Source organism: Nansenia antarctica (assembly GCF_963989245.1).
Source record: "Nansenia antarctica genome assembly, chromosome: 18".
Taxonomy (NCBI): domain Eukaryota; kingdom Metazoa; phylum Chordata; class Actinopteri; order Argentiniformes; family Microstomatidae; genus Nansenia; species Nansenia antarctica.
Genome location: NC_137691.1, coordinates 3,802,704 through 3,816,397, shown reverse-complemented (window position 1 = coordinate 3,816,397; position 13,694 = coordinate 3,802,704). Strand labels below are relative to the sequence as shown.

The window sequence follows — 13,694 nt, the reverse complement described above, 5'->3', positions numbered from 1 at the left end:
AGGGATGGAGAGAGTGGAAGAGGAGAGGAGGGATGGAGAGAGTGGAGGAGGAGAGGAGGGATGGAGAGAGTGGAAGAGGAGAGGAGGGATGGAGAGACTTACGTTGTGTGAATTTCAGGAGAGCTCACTGATTTTAAAACGAATTTCAATTCAGCTCTTTGAATCACTGTGTGAGTATGCTAGCTGCTAGCTGTATGAGTACGCTAGGTGCTAGCTGTGTGAATATGCTAGCTGCTAGCTGTATGAATATGCTAGCTGTAACCATTGCACACGTTCTAGTCTCAAAAAGGTCAAGAGGACAATAATCAATATTTTGGAAAAAGGTTTATTAATACAATAAGCGTAAAAAAAAAGAAAAAAGAAAACAAATCATTGTTTCAAACTACCAATGCAGTTTCAGTGCAATTTCAAAATATACATTTTTCAGCAGGGCAAGTAACATCAGTATATAAATACAGCGTTGTGTTTGTTAATAAATACATACATTCAAATTGATAAATAAAAGCACGCTACTATAAGTTATCATATTCAAGTAAAAAAAAAATATTCCTTATGGTTTTGATTCTTTCTTTGATTATCTCCTGACTATTGTCCTACGCCAATGGAAGCTCCAAGGAGAGGCCTTCACAGGAGAGGCCTTCGCAGAGGAGAGGCCTTCACAGAGGTCCAAACTTCCAACATTTCATCCTCAGCAACCAAAATAAAACAGTCAAATACAACAAGTGAAATGTTAAATAAAAAGTAATGCTAACATGACAACAAAAGTAAATAAGTACAGCACATAACAAAAAAAAACAGTTGCTTTTGTAAACGCAAAAGGAAATTAAGTGGTTACAAATATTTGGTCTGTTGGATTCAATCAATAACAAACAAACAAACAAACATGTTGGTGCAAGCCATATCACTAGTTTGTGATAAGTCAGCCAAACTTTAATGCACAGAACTTAAAAAAAGCTACAAAGATGTGTACTCTTTACATGTACCTATCATACTGTCAGTTAAATCTCATTAATTACATGAAACGTATCATTTTCTCATGTCAGCTTCAACATCTATATACCGTTAGCAATGCAGGCATAGCGTGTTTTGTTGAACTCACAGCTATACAAATGCCACTTTAAGACGACGCCACTTGGTGGTGACAGGATTGGCTGGGGCACATGGGCAGTAAAAACACAACGTCTCGCTCCCCAAATAATGAACGGGTGGCTAGTCGTTATCATACCTCCCCCCTTTAACGCCTGGGGTTCCTAAAGCAGCCGATAGCTGGAGAACATAGCAGCCTAGAGGGCCATGGACCAGGTCGAGGACGCGCTACAAAGACACACAAGCCCAGAGCTTCTCCACACGGAAAACACAGTGTCACAGGAAGGCCTTTGGAATGCGAGTCTACGAGGATTCGAACACACACACACCGCTGAGACAGAGACGTCAGCTCCGTACTCGTTCCAGTTACGTGAGTTAACGTGGACACGGATATCGTCGGTCGTCGTGCTCTGTCTGGGTCTACAGACGCACAGAACCAGTCATTCAGTCAGCTTGTAAATCACACAGAGTTACAGTTTATCAGCGTGGGAAAGACAGTCAGCGGCAGCTCACTATGTGCTGCTTTAAAAATGGTCTTTTAACACTAGAACAGCCATCAAAATTTCAGGAACTTTCCATTGTAAAGACTGTGGTTTGACCCTCTTATAGTATGTACAATAGACACGGCTGTTCTAGTGTTAATGGACTGAATAAACAGTGTTTCTGGATCTCTGGCACCAGTACCAGCACCAGTACCAGTCCCGTTTGAGAGCAGGAAAGGAAACTGAAGGTGACTGTCTTCTCATCATTGTTTCTGCGCCGCATATTTTGGATGTGTACCATGACAGGTGTCCTCCATCACACTAGGTGGCGCCACCTTGCGGACGAGCGACACGAGATAAAACTGTCAAACACTGGAAATGTAAACAACAACAACAACGTCAGTTTCTCAAATCTTAAAAAAAAAACAAGATTCGATTGCGGTTGATTGTTTCGAAAAGACATGTTTGGCAGAATCTAAACACAGCATACAGTAGCCTATATATATATATATATATATATATATATATATATATATATATATAAAATCTAGCGCACAATGGTTGTGACGCCCGGTGAAATGTCCAGACCGTCCGTGCAACCATCCATAGATCATCATCGTGACTATGAGTTCATCGCATAAACCGTGAGTTTGAGTTCATCACATAAACCGTGAGTTTGAGTTCATCACATAAACCGTGAGTTTGAGTTCATGGCATGGACCATGGGTGTAAGTGGGGGTTCAGTGATGCCGTTACACTGTGAAGGGTTGAGGAGAGTCCTGTAAGATCTGATCTGAGTCCTGTTCAGCCACGGGCCCCACAGAGAGAGAGAGGGGGTGGGTGGGTGGGTGGGGGGGGGGGGTTGGGGGTCTGTGCTTCTAACTGTGAGATGAGGGGGTAGTAATGATCACTGGGTAAAGCCTCTCTCTCTCTCTCTCTCTCTCTCTCTCTCTCTCTCTCTCTGTCTTTCATTCTCTCTACTCCTGTGTGGCTGACTGTCAGATCTCGAGGTAAAGTCTCTCTCTCCTGTCCTCTCCCTCTCTCTCTCTCTACCTGATGCACTCCTCTTCTGAGGGGCTGTCTGATCCCTCGTTCTCGCTGTCCTCCAGCTCAGGCAGATCTCCCCACAGCAGCAGGTTCAGACCTGGAACACGGGAGGAAGACTCAGTCAACATCAACATGGTACGCGCGCGCACATGTGTGTGTGTGTATGTGTATGTGCTCTCTTCTGTGTTTGTTGTGTGTCTGTGTCCACGCGTCTGTGTGTGTGTGTGTGCGTGCGTGCGTGTGTGCGTGCGTGTTTCTGTGTAGGTGCTCTCTTCTGTGTGTGTTGTGTGTGTGTCTGTATGTGTGAGTGTGTGTCTGTTTCTGTGTATGTGCTCTCTTCTGTGTATGTTGTGTGTCTGTGTGTGTGTGTGTGTGTGTGTGTGTGTGTGTGTGTCCGTGCGTCAAAATGTACTCTTCATTATGTACTCCTCAACAGACATTAAACATTTATGAAAACCTCATTCAGCCCTATCAGCGTGTCTGTCTGTCTGTCTGTGTGTGTGCTTGCGTGAGTGTGGCTCAACAACAAGTGCAGCTAAGTGAACGAACACCTAGTCTAACAGCAAACACATGTGACACATGTGACAGGCGGCCCTGCTGCCCTGAGGCTGGGTACATGGTACACAGTCCAAGAGTCTTGTGACAGCTGGGATACATTCCAGGTCATTCCTGCTTCCATGACATCATTCCTAACATGTCATGGCTGTGTCAGGGGTCTGTGAGGTAGTGTGGTGGTGGTGGAGGTGATGGTAGTGGTGTGGGTGGTGGTGGCGGTGGTGTGGGTGGGGGAGGTGGCGGTGGAGGTGGGGTTGGTGGGGGAGTGGGGGTGAGGGTGGTGGTGGTGGGAGTGGTGGTGGTGGGAGTGGTGGTGGTGGTGAGGGTGGGGGTGGGGGAGGTGGCGGTGGAGGTGGTGGTGGTAGTGGTGGGGGTAGGAGTGGTGATGGTGGTGGTGGTGATGAGGGTGGGGGTGGAGGTGATAGTGGGGGTGGGGGTGGTGGTGTGCAGACCTGTGGTGTCCAGTCTGTTGAGGGTGGACACGGCGTCGCTGTTGAACATCCAGAAGTGTCCGTTGTTACAGGAGAGCAGGCAGGGCTTACAGGGGGCCACAACATGGTACCCTACCACATTACCACTGGAGGGAGGGAGGGAGAGGAGGGGGGGAGGAGGTGGAGGGAGAGAAAAAGAGAGAGAGAGAGAGAGGAGGGGGGAGAACAGAGGGGAGTGGGAGAAGAGGTAGAGAGAGAAAGGGGGGAGAACAGAGGGAGGGAGAGAGGAGTGGGTGCAGGGAGAAGAGGTCGAGAGAAATAGAGGACAGAGGGAGAGAGAGAGAGAGGGGAGTGGGGGGGAAACAAAACAGAAAACATGTGTCAGCATTTTATCGGGGACACCTGGGAAAGTGCTAACCCCATCAGCGGGGTGTCTATTATGAGTCAGAGGGTTTTTGTGTGTGTGTGTACCAACAACAAAGGGCTGGAAATACAAAAGCATCAGCGCCACAAAAGCCCGCTGCACTGTACCACAGAACTGCTGCGTTCAACAACTCTCACACCCGCCGCACAACACTGGAAATGTGCAGGAATACTTTTGAGAGGAGGAGGTTCAACAAAAACGTGAAAAGGGTTTAGGGGACTAAAAGCAAAACAAACAAACAAAAAAACACCACCAACCACAACATCGGTTGTCTTGTTGTCACCTGGGGAGGGGGGGGGGGGGTGGGGTTGGGGGGGTATTCCATCAACGAAAAGCAAAGGAAAACGCAGGCTTTTTAAAAAAAAATTATAAGTCTCGTCTGGATTTTCCTTTCGTGACGTTGATGGAATGAATACCCACCCCTCTACTTAGATGTTCCAATAATTCCTCCCCACCCCCACACAAGCTAATCCTGAAATATTGAAACGGTATGTTTTGGATTGTTACATAGTAGGCTACATACCACGTTAGACAGGCGATGTCTCTCAGTTTGCATTTGCAGCTTTCAGTCGAGTAGCAGCTGGCCACAAAGTCAACAGTTCTAGAAGGGGTGTGTGTGTGTGTGTGTGTGTGTGTGGAGAGGAGGGGGATAGAGAGATGGTAAGAACAATAGAGATGACATGATCTCTTTACTACTACCAAGTAATCAGCAGCATGATAGACAGATAGATAACTATGTTCTAATATGGAATTAACACTATTAAAACGGTTTGTTTTTGTGTTAACAGTCTCTGTTAAGCACTTCAAACATACTGAGATCTTCTCTTTAAGAGAAAATAGATGACAGGTGTTGTTGTGCTTACCTATTAATATTAATAATAATAATATTAATAATAATAATAATAAATTACCTGTTAGGAGGGATGTCGGTGGAGAACAGCTCGATCTCTGTGTCCGCCAGCAGCACTGCCTTCATGCCCCGGGTGCACAGCCGGTGGTCACAGTACACACAGTTCACCTGGGTCACACATTTGTTCTTGAAGTTTGATGTAGACATAGTGAGTGTGTCTTCAACAACCAACTGCCCCAAAGCTGAGCCACAGGGATCAAACAAACCCCCCCTCCCCCAGAGAAAAGTCTCAAAACAAAACAGATCAGCCTGTCAGTCTGTCCTAACCAGCTTAAATATGCTACTGCTCGTTTCTTCTAGTTGCTATAATCAGCCCAGATATGTAAACATACATGTGATATGAATCAGTCTGGTGTTGTCTAGCCTGAGAGATCTCCAGCTAAGCCAGGCTAGCAGCAGTTAACTGGATGACAGGGGCGACAGATGGATATATATCTATATATATTCTCCTAAATCTGTCAAAAACAGTCCTGGTCCATGTCTCCAAGTCAATGTCTGTCTGTCTGTCTGTCAACCAGCTTGCAAGGCAGCTGAAGTTATCGATCCTGGGGGCTAGCCGCAAGCTAACCACCATAGCAACTGCAAGTCACTTAAATCAGGAAAATCTGGATTTGTTCAAAACAGCCAATCCTTGCTTTCCATAGTAAGATAGTCTATATTTCCTTTCCTTATCAAACACAGTGGTTTAAGTTTCCCCGGGTCTCAGGCGTCGCTGGCAGGTTTCACTAACATGCAAGAAGCTGTTAGGCGATGTTGTTGTGGTTTGTTGTTTAACACTTCCTGGTCGCTGCCGACACTTCCGGGAACATTTTTCAAAACAGTTGCAACTCGGTTTCCGATTGGCTGTTGGATTGGCCTTTGGATTCTGATTGGCTACTGAGCACAAGTACTGGAATATAATTGGATAAAACGATTATACATTCACAAACGTGATTCTGATTGGCTATTGAGCACAATTACTAAAATATAATTGGATAATATGAATCCCACCAATGAATCTATATATTTGTATATATTGTATATATTTGTATATGTATTTACTTGTTTAAATAAAAAAGAGAATAGTAATTCTTATAGTATTTAGTTATTTTGTTAAAGCACAAGCTGCAACGTTTGCAGGAAAAGTGCTATACAAATAAAGGTTATTATTATTAATATGATCACACAATTCGGATTGGCTATTGAGCACAATTACTAGAATATAATTGGATAATATAATCATACAATTCAGATTTGCTATTGAGCACAATTACGAAAATATAATTGGATAATATGATCACCCATTCACAAACATGATTGGTTCGGAAACACACCAGGTCCCACCCCCACCTTGCTGATTTCTGATTGTCAATTGGAGGGATTGTCTGCCATGTCCGGGCTCAGTAGCCAATGGGAAGCAGGGAGAGGGCTCCCCTTGTTCCATGAACATAGGCGGGGTTACTGGTTGCTCGTTTTTAGACAATTTTTGGTGAAATGAAAAAGACACTAAAAAACAATCTTCACGAGGGACTGAGATTAACTTAAGCATGACTTTATAACCAGAACAACCTAAATGGGAATCGACAAACGAGGTAATTACATGTGTATGCATGGTTCAGTCTGATCTGGAGATTGTTCATTGATTTGTGGGTTTGGGACACCCGAACTTTTTTTTTGTGATGCTCTCAACTTTTGAGGGGGTAAAGCACGTTTGCAGGAAAAGTGCTGAACAAATAAACTTGGTTATTATTATTATTATTATTATTATTATTATTATAATTATTAATAATAATAATAAAAGCTCTCTGCGGATAACGGTACAGCATGATCAGCTCCTCATGTACTGATGATGGCATCACTGATGGTTGAAAATGGCGAAACTAGCTACTATACTATACTATAATATACTGTAATATAATATAATATACTATAATATACTGTAATATAATATAATATACCATAATATACTGTAATATAATATAATATACTATAATATACTGTAATATAATATAACATACTATAATATACTGTAATATAATATAATATAATATAATATACTGTAATATAATATACTGTAATATACTATACTGAACTTTACTGTACTGTACTATACTAGCTATTCATTCACTCAACCACTCTAGTAACATTTAAGTTGCCATGGATATATTTTATAACACCTTCATAAGCAATATTAACTCATATATAAGTATTACACAAGGATGTATGATATAGCCTGTATACTTAAAAAAACTGAAAACAAAAAAGTTTTCATAAATGTATAGGCTAGCTATGTGTGTGGCATTATTTTGTCATGTATGGTTTATGAATGTGTTATACAGTCCTACACCCCTATAATAATGTTAAGACAGTGATCTTTCTCTATGAGCGATTATTCTTCTATAAGACCTTTGATAGAGTTAAGTCACTGATACATGTGAATGTGTGTTGTGGTTCACTTTCATCTGCCTTAGGGATTTTCTCCACACCCCCAGACGATTGTGATTTCAATGGTGATTGATTTTTAATGATGATCACTTGATCAGTGATTTAATGATTTTTAATGATGATCACTTGATCAGTGATTTAATGAGAGTGATTATTTACGTTATTCCAAAGGCCCAGAGGTAATACTTGTATAATTGTCAGATAACCGCCTGGGCCACGTCGAGGCGGTATGTTTACCCTTCATCATTAAAAAATAAAATAAAACTTAATCAAGTGGTATTTGTGTATGGAAATGATACGGGATGCATATCTTTGATATGGTTTTAATAAGGTTCTGTCTTCCCCTGTCAGTCACATAGCCGATCCAAATCCAAATTATTATCAGACACATTCCAATAAGTAGTGCCAAAGATATTAAAGTTCATCTGACACTAATTACATCATGCATAGGCCCTAGGTACAGTGCAGTGCAAAAATGTGGGCCATCCTAGTCAAAATGCCTTTTACAATTAGCCTAATATAGAAGTGAAAAGAAGCAAACCGAACCTCTAAATGGTTACAAAGTTAAACATGACACATTTCATAACATTTTAAAGCAAGATTCATTTTTATTTTTTACAGTTTCAAAATAATAGCCTAAAACAAGGAGAAAAAGGCCTTGTGCAAAAGTTTGGGAACCTTGTCAGCTAGTACTTTGTAACTCCTCCTCGGGCAACAGCTTGCAAACGCTTCCTGTAGCCAGCTAAGAGGCTTTCAATTCTTGTTTATGGAATTTTCCCCAATTCTTCCTGGCAGAACACCTCGCTCAGAAATATTCCTCGGCCGTCTTGCCTGCACGGCATGTTTGAGATCTCTCCACAGATTTTCAATAATATTAAAGTCTGGTGAATGTGATGACCATTCCAAAACCTTCATCCGTCTTTCCTGGAGGTACTTCATGGTTGATTTTGAGTATTAACAGTTGGCAAGGTGTTCTTCTCTACAAAAGCTTCACCCTTTTTTCTCCAAACATATAGGCTACCATCTTTGGTTGTGGCCAAAAAGTTCAATTTTGGTTTCGTCAGTCCGAAGCACATTGTTCCAATAGGCTTCAGGTTTCTCAAGGTTTTCTTTTGCATTCTCCAGATGCTTAATTTCGTGTTGAGGTTGTAAGGAAGGCTTCTTTCTGGCAACTCTGCCATGCAGGTCTTTGTTGTTTAAGGTACGCTGTATTGTTGTCCTGTGAACAACTAGACCAGTGTCTGCTACTCTCTCTAGTCAAACTCTAGTTTGAAACGTTGCGAGAGTTTTTTGTAGCCTTCTCCTTGATGGTGGAAGTGAACTATCTTGATTCTGACATCCTTGGACAACTGTTTAGACGAACCCATGGTTTTTAACACCAGACACAACAGCCACCGCAGTCGGATAGTTTAGAAGGCATGGAGTTACTTCAGAATATATAGGTCAAACCTGGAATTATATTCACCTGACTCATAGAAGCCCTAATGAGTAAATCACCTTGGTCCAGGCCTTAGTAATCATCTTCTCAAAGGTAACAAAGAATAATCCGAAAGGGTTCCCAAACTTTTGCACGGGGCCCTTTTCCTTTTTTATCATTTAAAAAACTCTGAAGAATGAAAAGAAAAATAAACCTTGCTTTAAAATTTGCACAAACGTGTCATGTTTAACTTCGTAGTGCTCATTTAGTGTTCCGGTTTGCTTTCAATCACTTGGAGATGAATTGTAACAGACATTTAAACCAGGGGTGCCCACATTTTTGCACCCCCACTGTATGTAAGCCTATACTATCAACCAACTGAATGCGACACAGCAGCTCCGTGTGAGTGCATCTCCCATGCCTGCTGGACTAACCAGCCCACCCGTGTACCCTGCTCTTACTCTAGGGGCGAAGAGGCGGAGAGACTGACACAGCCCACCCGTGTACCCTGCTCTTACTCTAGGGGGAAGAGGAGGAGAGACTGACACAGCCCACCCGTGTACCCTGCTCTGACTCTAGGGGGAAGCGGAGGAGAGACTCACACAGCCCACCCGTGTACCCGGCTCTTACTCTAGGGGGAAGCGGAGAGACTCACACAGCCAAGCCGACCGGCCGACCGTCGTGGTTGAGACCCCCACTGCCCACTCCCTCCATGAGGGTCTAAAAACTTTTGGGAGTCTCATCATCCTCACCCCGACCGACCAGCCGACCGACCGACTCAACTATTGTTGTTTTTAAATGGGAATGAATCTCTCCTCTGTTTGCATTATAACCGGTTTGGAGAAGGAAGGAGGGAAGGAGGGAAGGAAGGAAGGAGGGAAGGAGGGAAGGAGGAACCAGACGTATGGTGCACACACAGCCTTGCAGAGCCAGACTCTCTCACCATGCGTTCAGGGTGAACCTCGACCGATCGGCGGAGGGCTGTAGGCGGGACTGACTGACTCGGCTTACAATCTTTCACTTTTCTCGCATTCTTTCGTTTTTCTCAGGACCGATTTTCTCTCTCTGTGTGTGAGTGTGTGTGATAATATTACTACCTACCCCCCAAAAACACTGCGATTTCTGACCGCGGGTGTCTGATCATAGATATTCTAACCATGACGTCTCCGGCGAGATTCCGCAAAGACAAGGAGATCGTAGCTGAATATGAGACCCAAGTGAAAGGTAAGATCTTATTTTCAATCTTATTCAATCAATTTAAGATCTTATTATTATTGTTTAACAATGTTAAACGCTCATATTTCCAGCATTTGAAGGATGAGACAGGCAACGCAGAATGCTTGTCGCATGTGTTTCTATTGTATGTATGTACGCGTAGCCCACGTCCCCCATATCTGAACTAACGCACCTATTAATAACCTTATTATGATAAGAATACAATGGGTGTGTGCGGTATGATCGTGTGTATGCGATCGTGGTTGAATGGTCCACATCCCGCGGTGTGTGTGTCAGACCTGAGGCTTAAGTAAGTGTTGTGATCAGGACAGACAGATCAGCTGTCAGATCGATAGACAACCTTACAGATGATGATGATGATGATGATGATGATGATGATGAAGATGATGATGGCATCGAGTCTGATCGGGGGTTCTGGTGATGGTGGGCCACATTGTTGCAAAAAAAAAAGCTCGATGTGGGTTTTTGTCTTCTGTGTGTGTGTGTGTGTGTGTGTGTGTGTGTGTGTGTGTGTGTGTGTGTGTGTGTGCGTGTATGTACGTGCGCGTGTGTGTGTGTGTGTGTGTGTGTGTGTGTGTGTGTGTACCCCGAGGGCTTGGATTCGACATGCTTGTGTGGAACAACGCAGGGCGTTTTCTCTCTCTCTCTCTCTCTCCCCCACTCTCTTTCTCTCTCTCTCTCTCTCTCTCTCCCTCTCTCTCTCCCTCCCCTCTCTCTCTCCCCCTCTACCCCCCCCTCTCTCCCCCACTCTCTCTTTCTCTCTCTCCCCCTCTCTCCCCCCTCTCTCTCCCCCTCTACCCCCCCCCTCTCCCTCTCTCTCTCTCCCCCCCTCTCTCTCCCCCTCTCCCCCCCCTCTCTCTCTCCCCCTCTCTCTCTCCCCCCCCCCTCTCCCCCCCTCTCTCTCTCTCTCTCTCCCCCACTCTCTCCCTCTCTCTCTCTCCCCTGCATGTCTGCCTGCCTGCGTGCTGGTGTGGTGTTGTTTAAAAGCTATTGATTCACTAGCCGTGCGTGTGAGAGAGAGACGCATACTATTGAGAATTCCGACCCACGTTAGGAAAAAAAAACACTACACGTTGGTGGGTCTGAATTAAATGCCCCCCACCCCACCCCACCTCACCCCCGTTACTGCGCACGTGTGTGTCCGACGTGCTTCACGGGTGTTGTCGCCTTAAAACCGAACGCACCACCAAGGAGAGAGGAGAGGAGAGGAGAGGAGAAGGGGGGAGAAGGGGGGGAGGTGGGGGTGGTTCCAGCAGTTAACTGTTTGCAGGCTACGTTTTTTTTTTATCGCCGTCTGTTCTGTTGCCGGTAGGATATTTCACCCCTGGTAGAACCGAAGTCTGTGTTGCTTTTTGAGATTGTTATCAGAGCCGGGGGTAAGTGTAGTGGTACTGTACAGGGAAGAGAGAGAGAGAAGAGAGACACACACGGAGAACAGTCATAGTGGGGCGGAGGGGGGGGTGGTAAAAGGGAAGTGGAGAGAGAGAGAGAGAGAGGGACAGGATATTCCCCTCCTCATGAAACGGCACGTTTCCACTTCTACTGCAGTGGCAGATAATGCCTGATAAGATCATCCTCCTGCTTTCCCCGTTCCCGTCCTCCCCCTGACATGGGTGAGAAAGAGAGAGAGGGGAAGGGGAGAGAGAGAGAGAGAGAGAGAGAGAGAGGGTGAGAGCGAGAGGGGGAAGGGTGAGAGAGAGAGAGAGAGAGAGAGGGAGAGGGGAATGGTGAGAGAGAGAGAGAGAGAGAGAGAGAGAGAGAGGGAAGGGTGAGAGAGAGAGAGGGAGTGGAAGGGTGAGAGAGAGAGAGAGAGAGAGGGCGGCTGTGGCGCAGGAGGTAGAGCCGCCGTCTAACGATGGCAAGGTTGGCAGATCGGCGGTTAGATGCCCCGGCTCGCCACATGTCGAAGTGTCCTTGGGCACAAGACACTGAACCCCAGTGAGAGGGCCGCCCGCCATTGGTGTGTGAATGGGTGAACGAGAGGCCGTTGTAAGGCGCTTTGGATAAAGGCGCTATATAAGTGCAGTCCATTTAGCCTACCATTAGAGAGAGAGTTATAGACTCTGAGGGTAGAGAGGACAGTTGGGTCCCCAATAATGCTTAAAAACGGTGTCCTCTCCTCTCCTCCTGCCCTTCGGCCGTAGCCGTAATAAAACACAGGGTATTTAGAAGAGCTCGTGTCGGCCATTGAGCAGCGAGCGATGAGTCGGTGCTCTGCTTTGTAGTGAGTTCAGTGCTTTGTAAAGAGTTGCTGCCAGTGTTTCAGTGGAAAGACTCCTCTGTCTCCTGTGTTTACCACTGTGAAGAGTTAGTGTTTGTCCATCGATTGTGGCCATCGATCCCCCCTGTCAGAGAGACTTCAGTGGTCTCCAGTGCAGGTTACTCTGCCTCTGTCTGTCTGTCTGTCTGTCAACCTCCATCTCCATCTCTCTCTCCCTCTCCCTCTCTCTTTCTCTCTACTATGCAGATTACTCTGTCTCTCTCTCCGTCTGTCTGTCAATCTCTCTCAAGTCTCTACCTCTGTCTGTCTCTCTGTCTGTCTGTCTGTCTCTCTGTCTGTCTGTCAGTCTCTCTCTGTCTGTCTGAGTCTCTGTCTGTCTGAGTCTCTCTCTTTCTCTCTCTGTCTGTCAATCTCTCTCTCTCTCTCTCTCTCTCTCTCTCTCTCTCTCTCTCTCTCTGTCTCTGTCTCTCCGGAGGTAGCACTCTGATGAAATGATAAACCTGTGTTCCCACATGCCTGGGGAAGCATACCTGTGTACATACAGGTGTCTCCAGGTGCTGTCTGTCTGCAGTCTGTCTGCCCTGACATTCCTAGCGTGCTTCCGGAGACAAACACACTCTGTCATTAGACACACACACACACACACACACACACACACACACACACACACACAATACTGGTAATACTGAGTGTGGTTCGATAAGAGGTCAGTGGCCTCTCTGTGGTCTCCCAGGTGTCCCACTGTGAGGGAGGGAGGGAGGGAGAGACAGAGAGAGAGAGAGAGAGAGAGAGAGAGAGAGAGAGAGAGAGAGAGAGAGAGGCGGCTGTGGCTCAGGAGGTATAGCCGGCGTCTAATGATCGCAAGGTCGGGCGGTTTGATCCCCGGCTGGCAATGTGTGTCGAGGTGTACTTGGGCAAGACACTGAACCTCAAATTGCTCCCGATGAAAATGAGCGCCGGCGCCTTGCATGGTAGCTTGCTGCCGTTTGTGTGTGAACGGGTGAATAAGAGGCCGTTGTAAAGCACTTTGACTTATATTAGGAGCTAATATAAGTCAGTCTATATAAGTCAGTCCATTTACCATTGGCTTATTAAAGGGAAGAAGGTGACCCAGCAGGTGAATGTGAGTGTGTGTGTGCGTGTGCGTGTGTGTGTGCGTGTGTGTGTGCGTGTGCGTGTGCGTGTGCGTGTGTGTGTGTGTGTGTGTGTGTGTGTGAGAGAGTCTGAGTGTGAGTGTGACTGTGTTCTCTCTGTTCACTCTGTCAGCCAAGCTGCTTTACTCTGGGGGAGGACATCACCATAGCTGCTGAATATGGCAGGTAGCTCTCTCTCTCTCTCCCTCTCTCTCTCTCTCCCCCCCTCTCTCTCTCTCTCTCCCCTCTCTCTCTCTCACACCATAGCTGCTGAATATGGCAGGTAGCTCTCTCTCTCTCTCTCCCTCCTCTCTCTCTCTCCCCCTCT

The 13,694-nt window shown here is 45.6% G+C and overlaps 2 protein-coding genes across 2 annotated transcripts in view; one reads left to right on the top strand and one right to left on the bottom strand.

The window, feature by feature from the left end:
• Nucleotides 1-2,617: 2,617 nt before the first annotated feature.
• Nucleotides 2,618-5,082, bottom strand: LOC308173159 (protein FAM72A; the record flags this gene model as incomplete). Its single annotated transcript, XM_080548141.1, has 4 exons — nucleotides 2,618-2,712; nucleotides 3,623-3,747; nucleotides 4,549-4,626; nucleotides 4,937-5,082. The coding sequence occupies 4 exons, from the start codon at nucleotides 5,080-5,082 to the stop codon at nucleotides 2,618-2,620; spliced, it is 444 nt and encodes a 147-aa protein (XP_080404267.1).
• A 4,851-nt stretch (nucleotides 5,083-9,933) lies between these two features.
• Nucleotides 9,934-13,694, top strand: part of srgap2 (SLIT-ROBO Rho GTPase activating protein 2) — a gene marked incomplete at both ends in the record, with an annotated part of 44,349 nt that continues 40,588 nt past the window's right edge. The window contains 1 exon segment of the mRNA XM_080548503.1: nucleotides 9,934-10,000. Within this exon segment, the coding sequence (XP_080404629.1) occupies nucleotides 9,934-10,000 (67 nt within the window).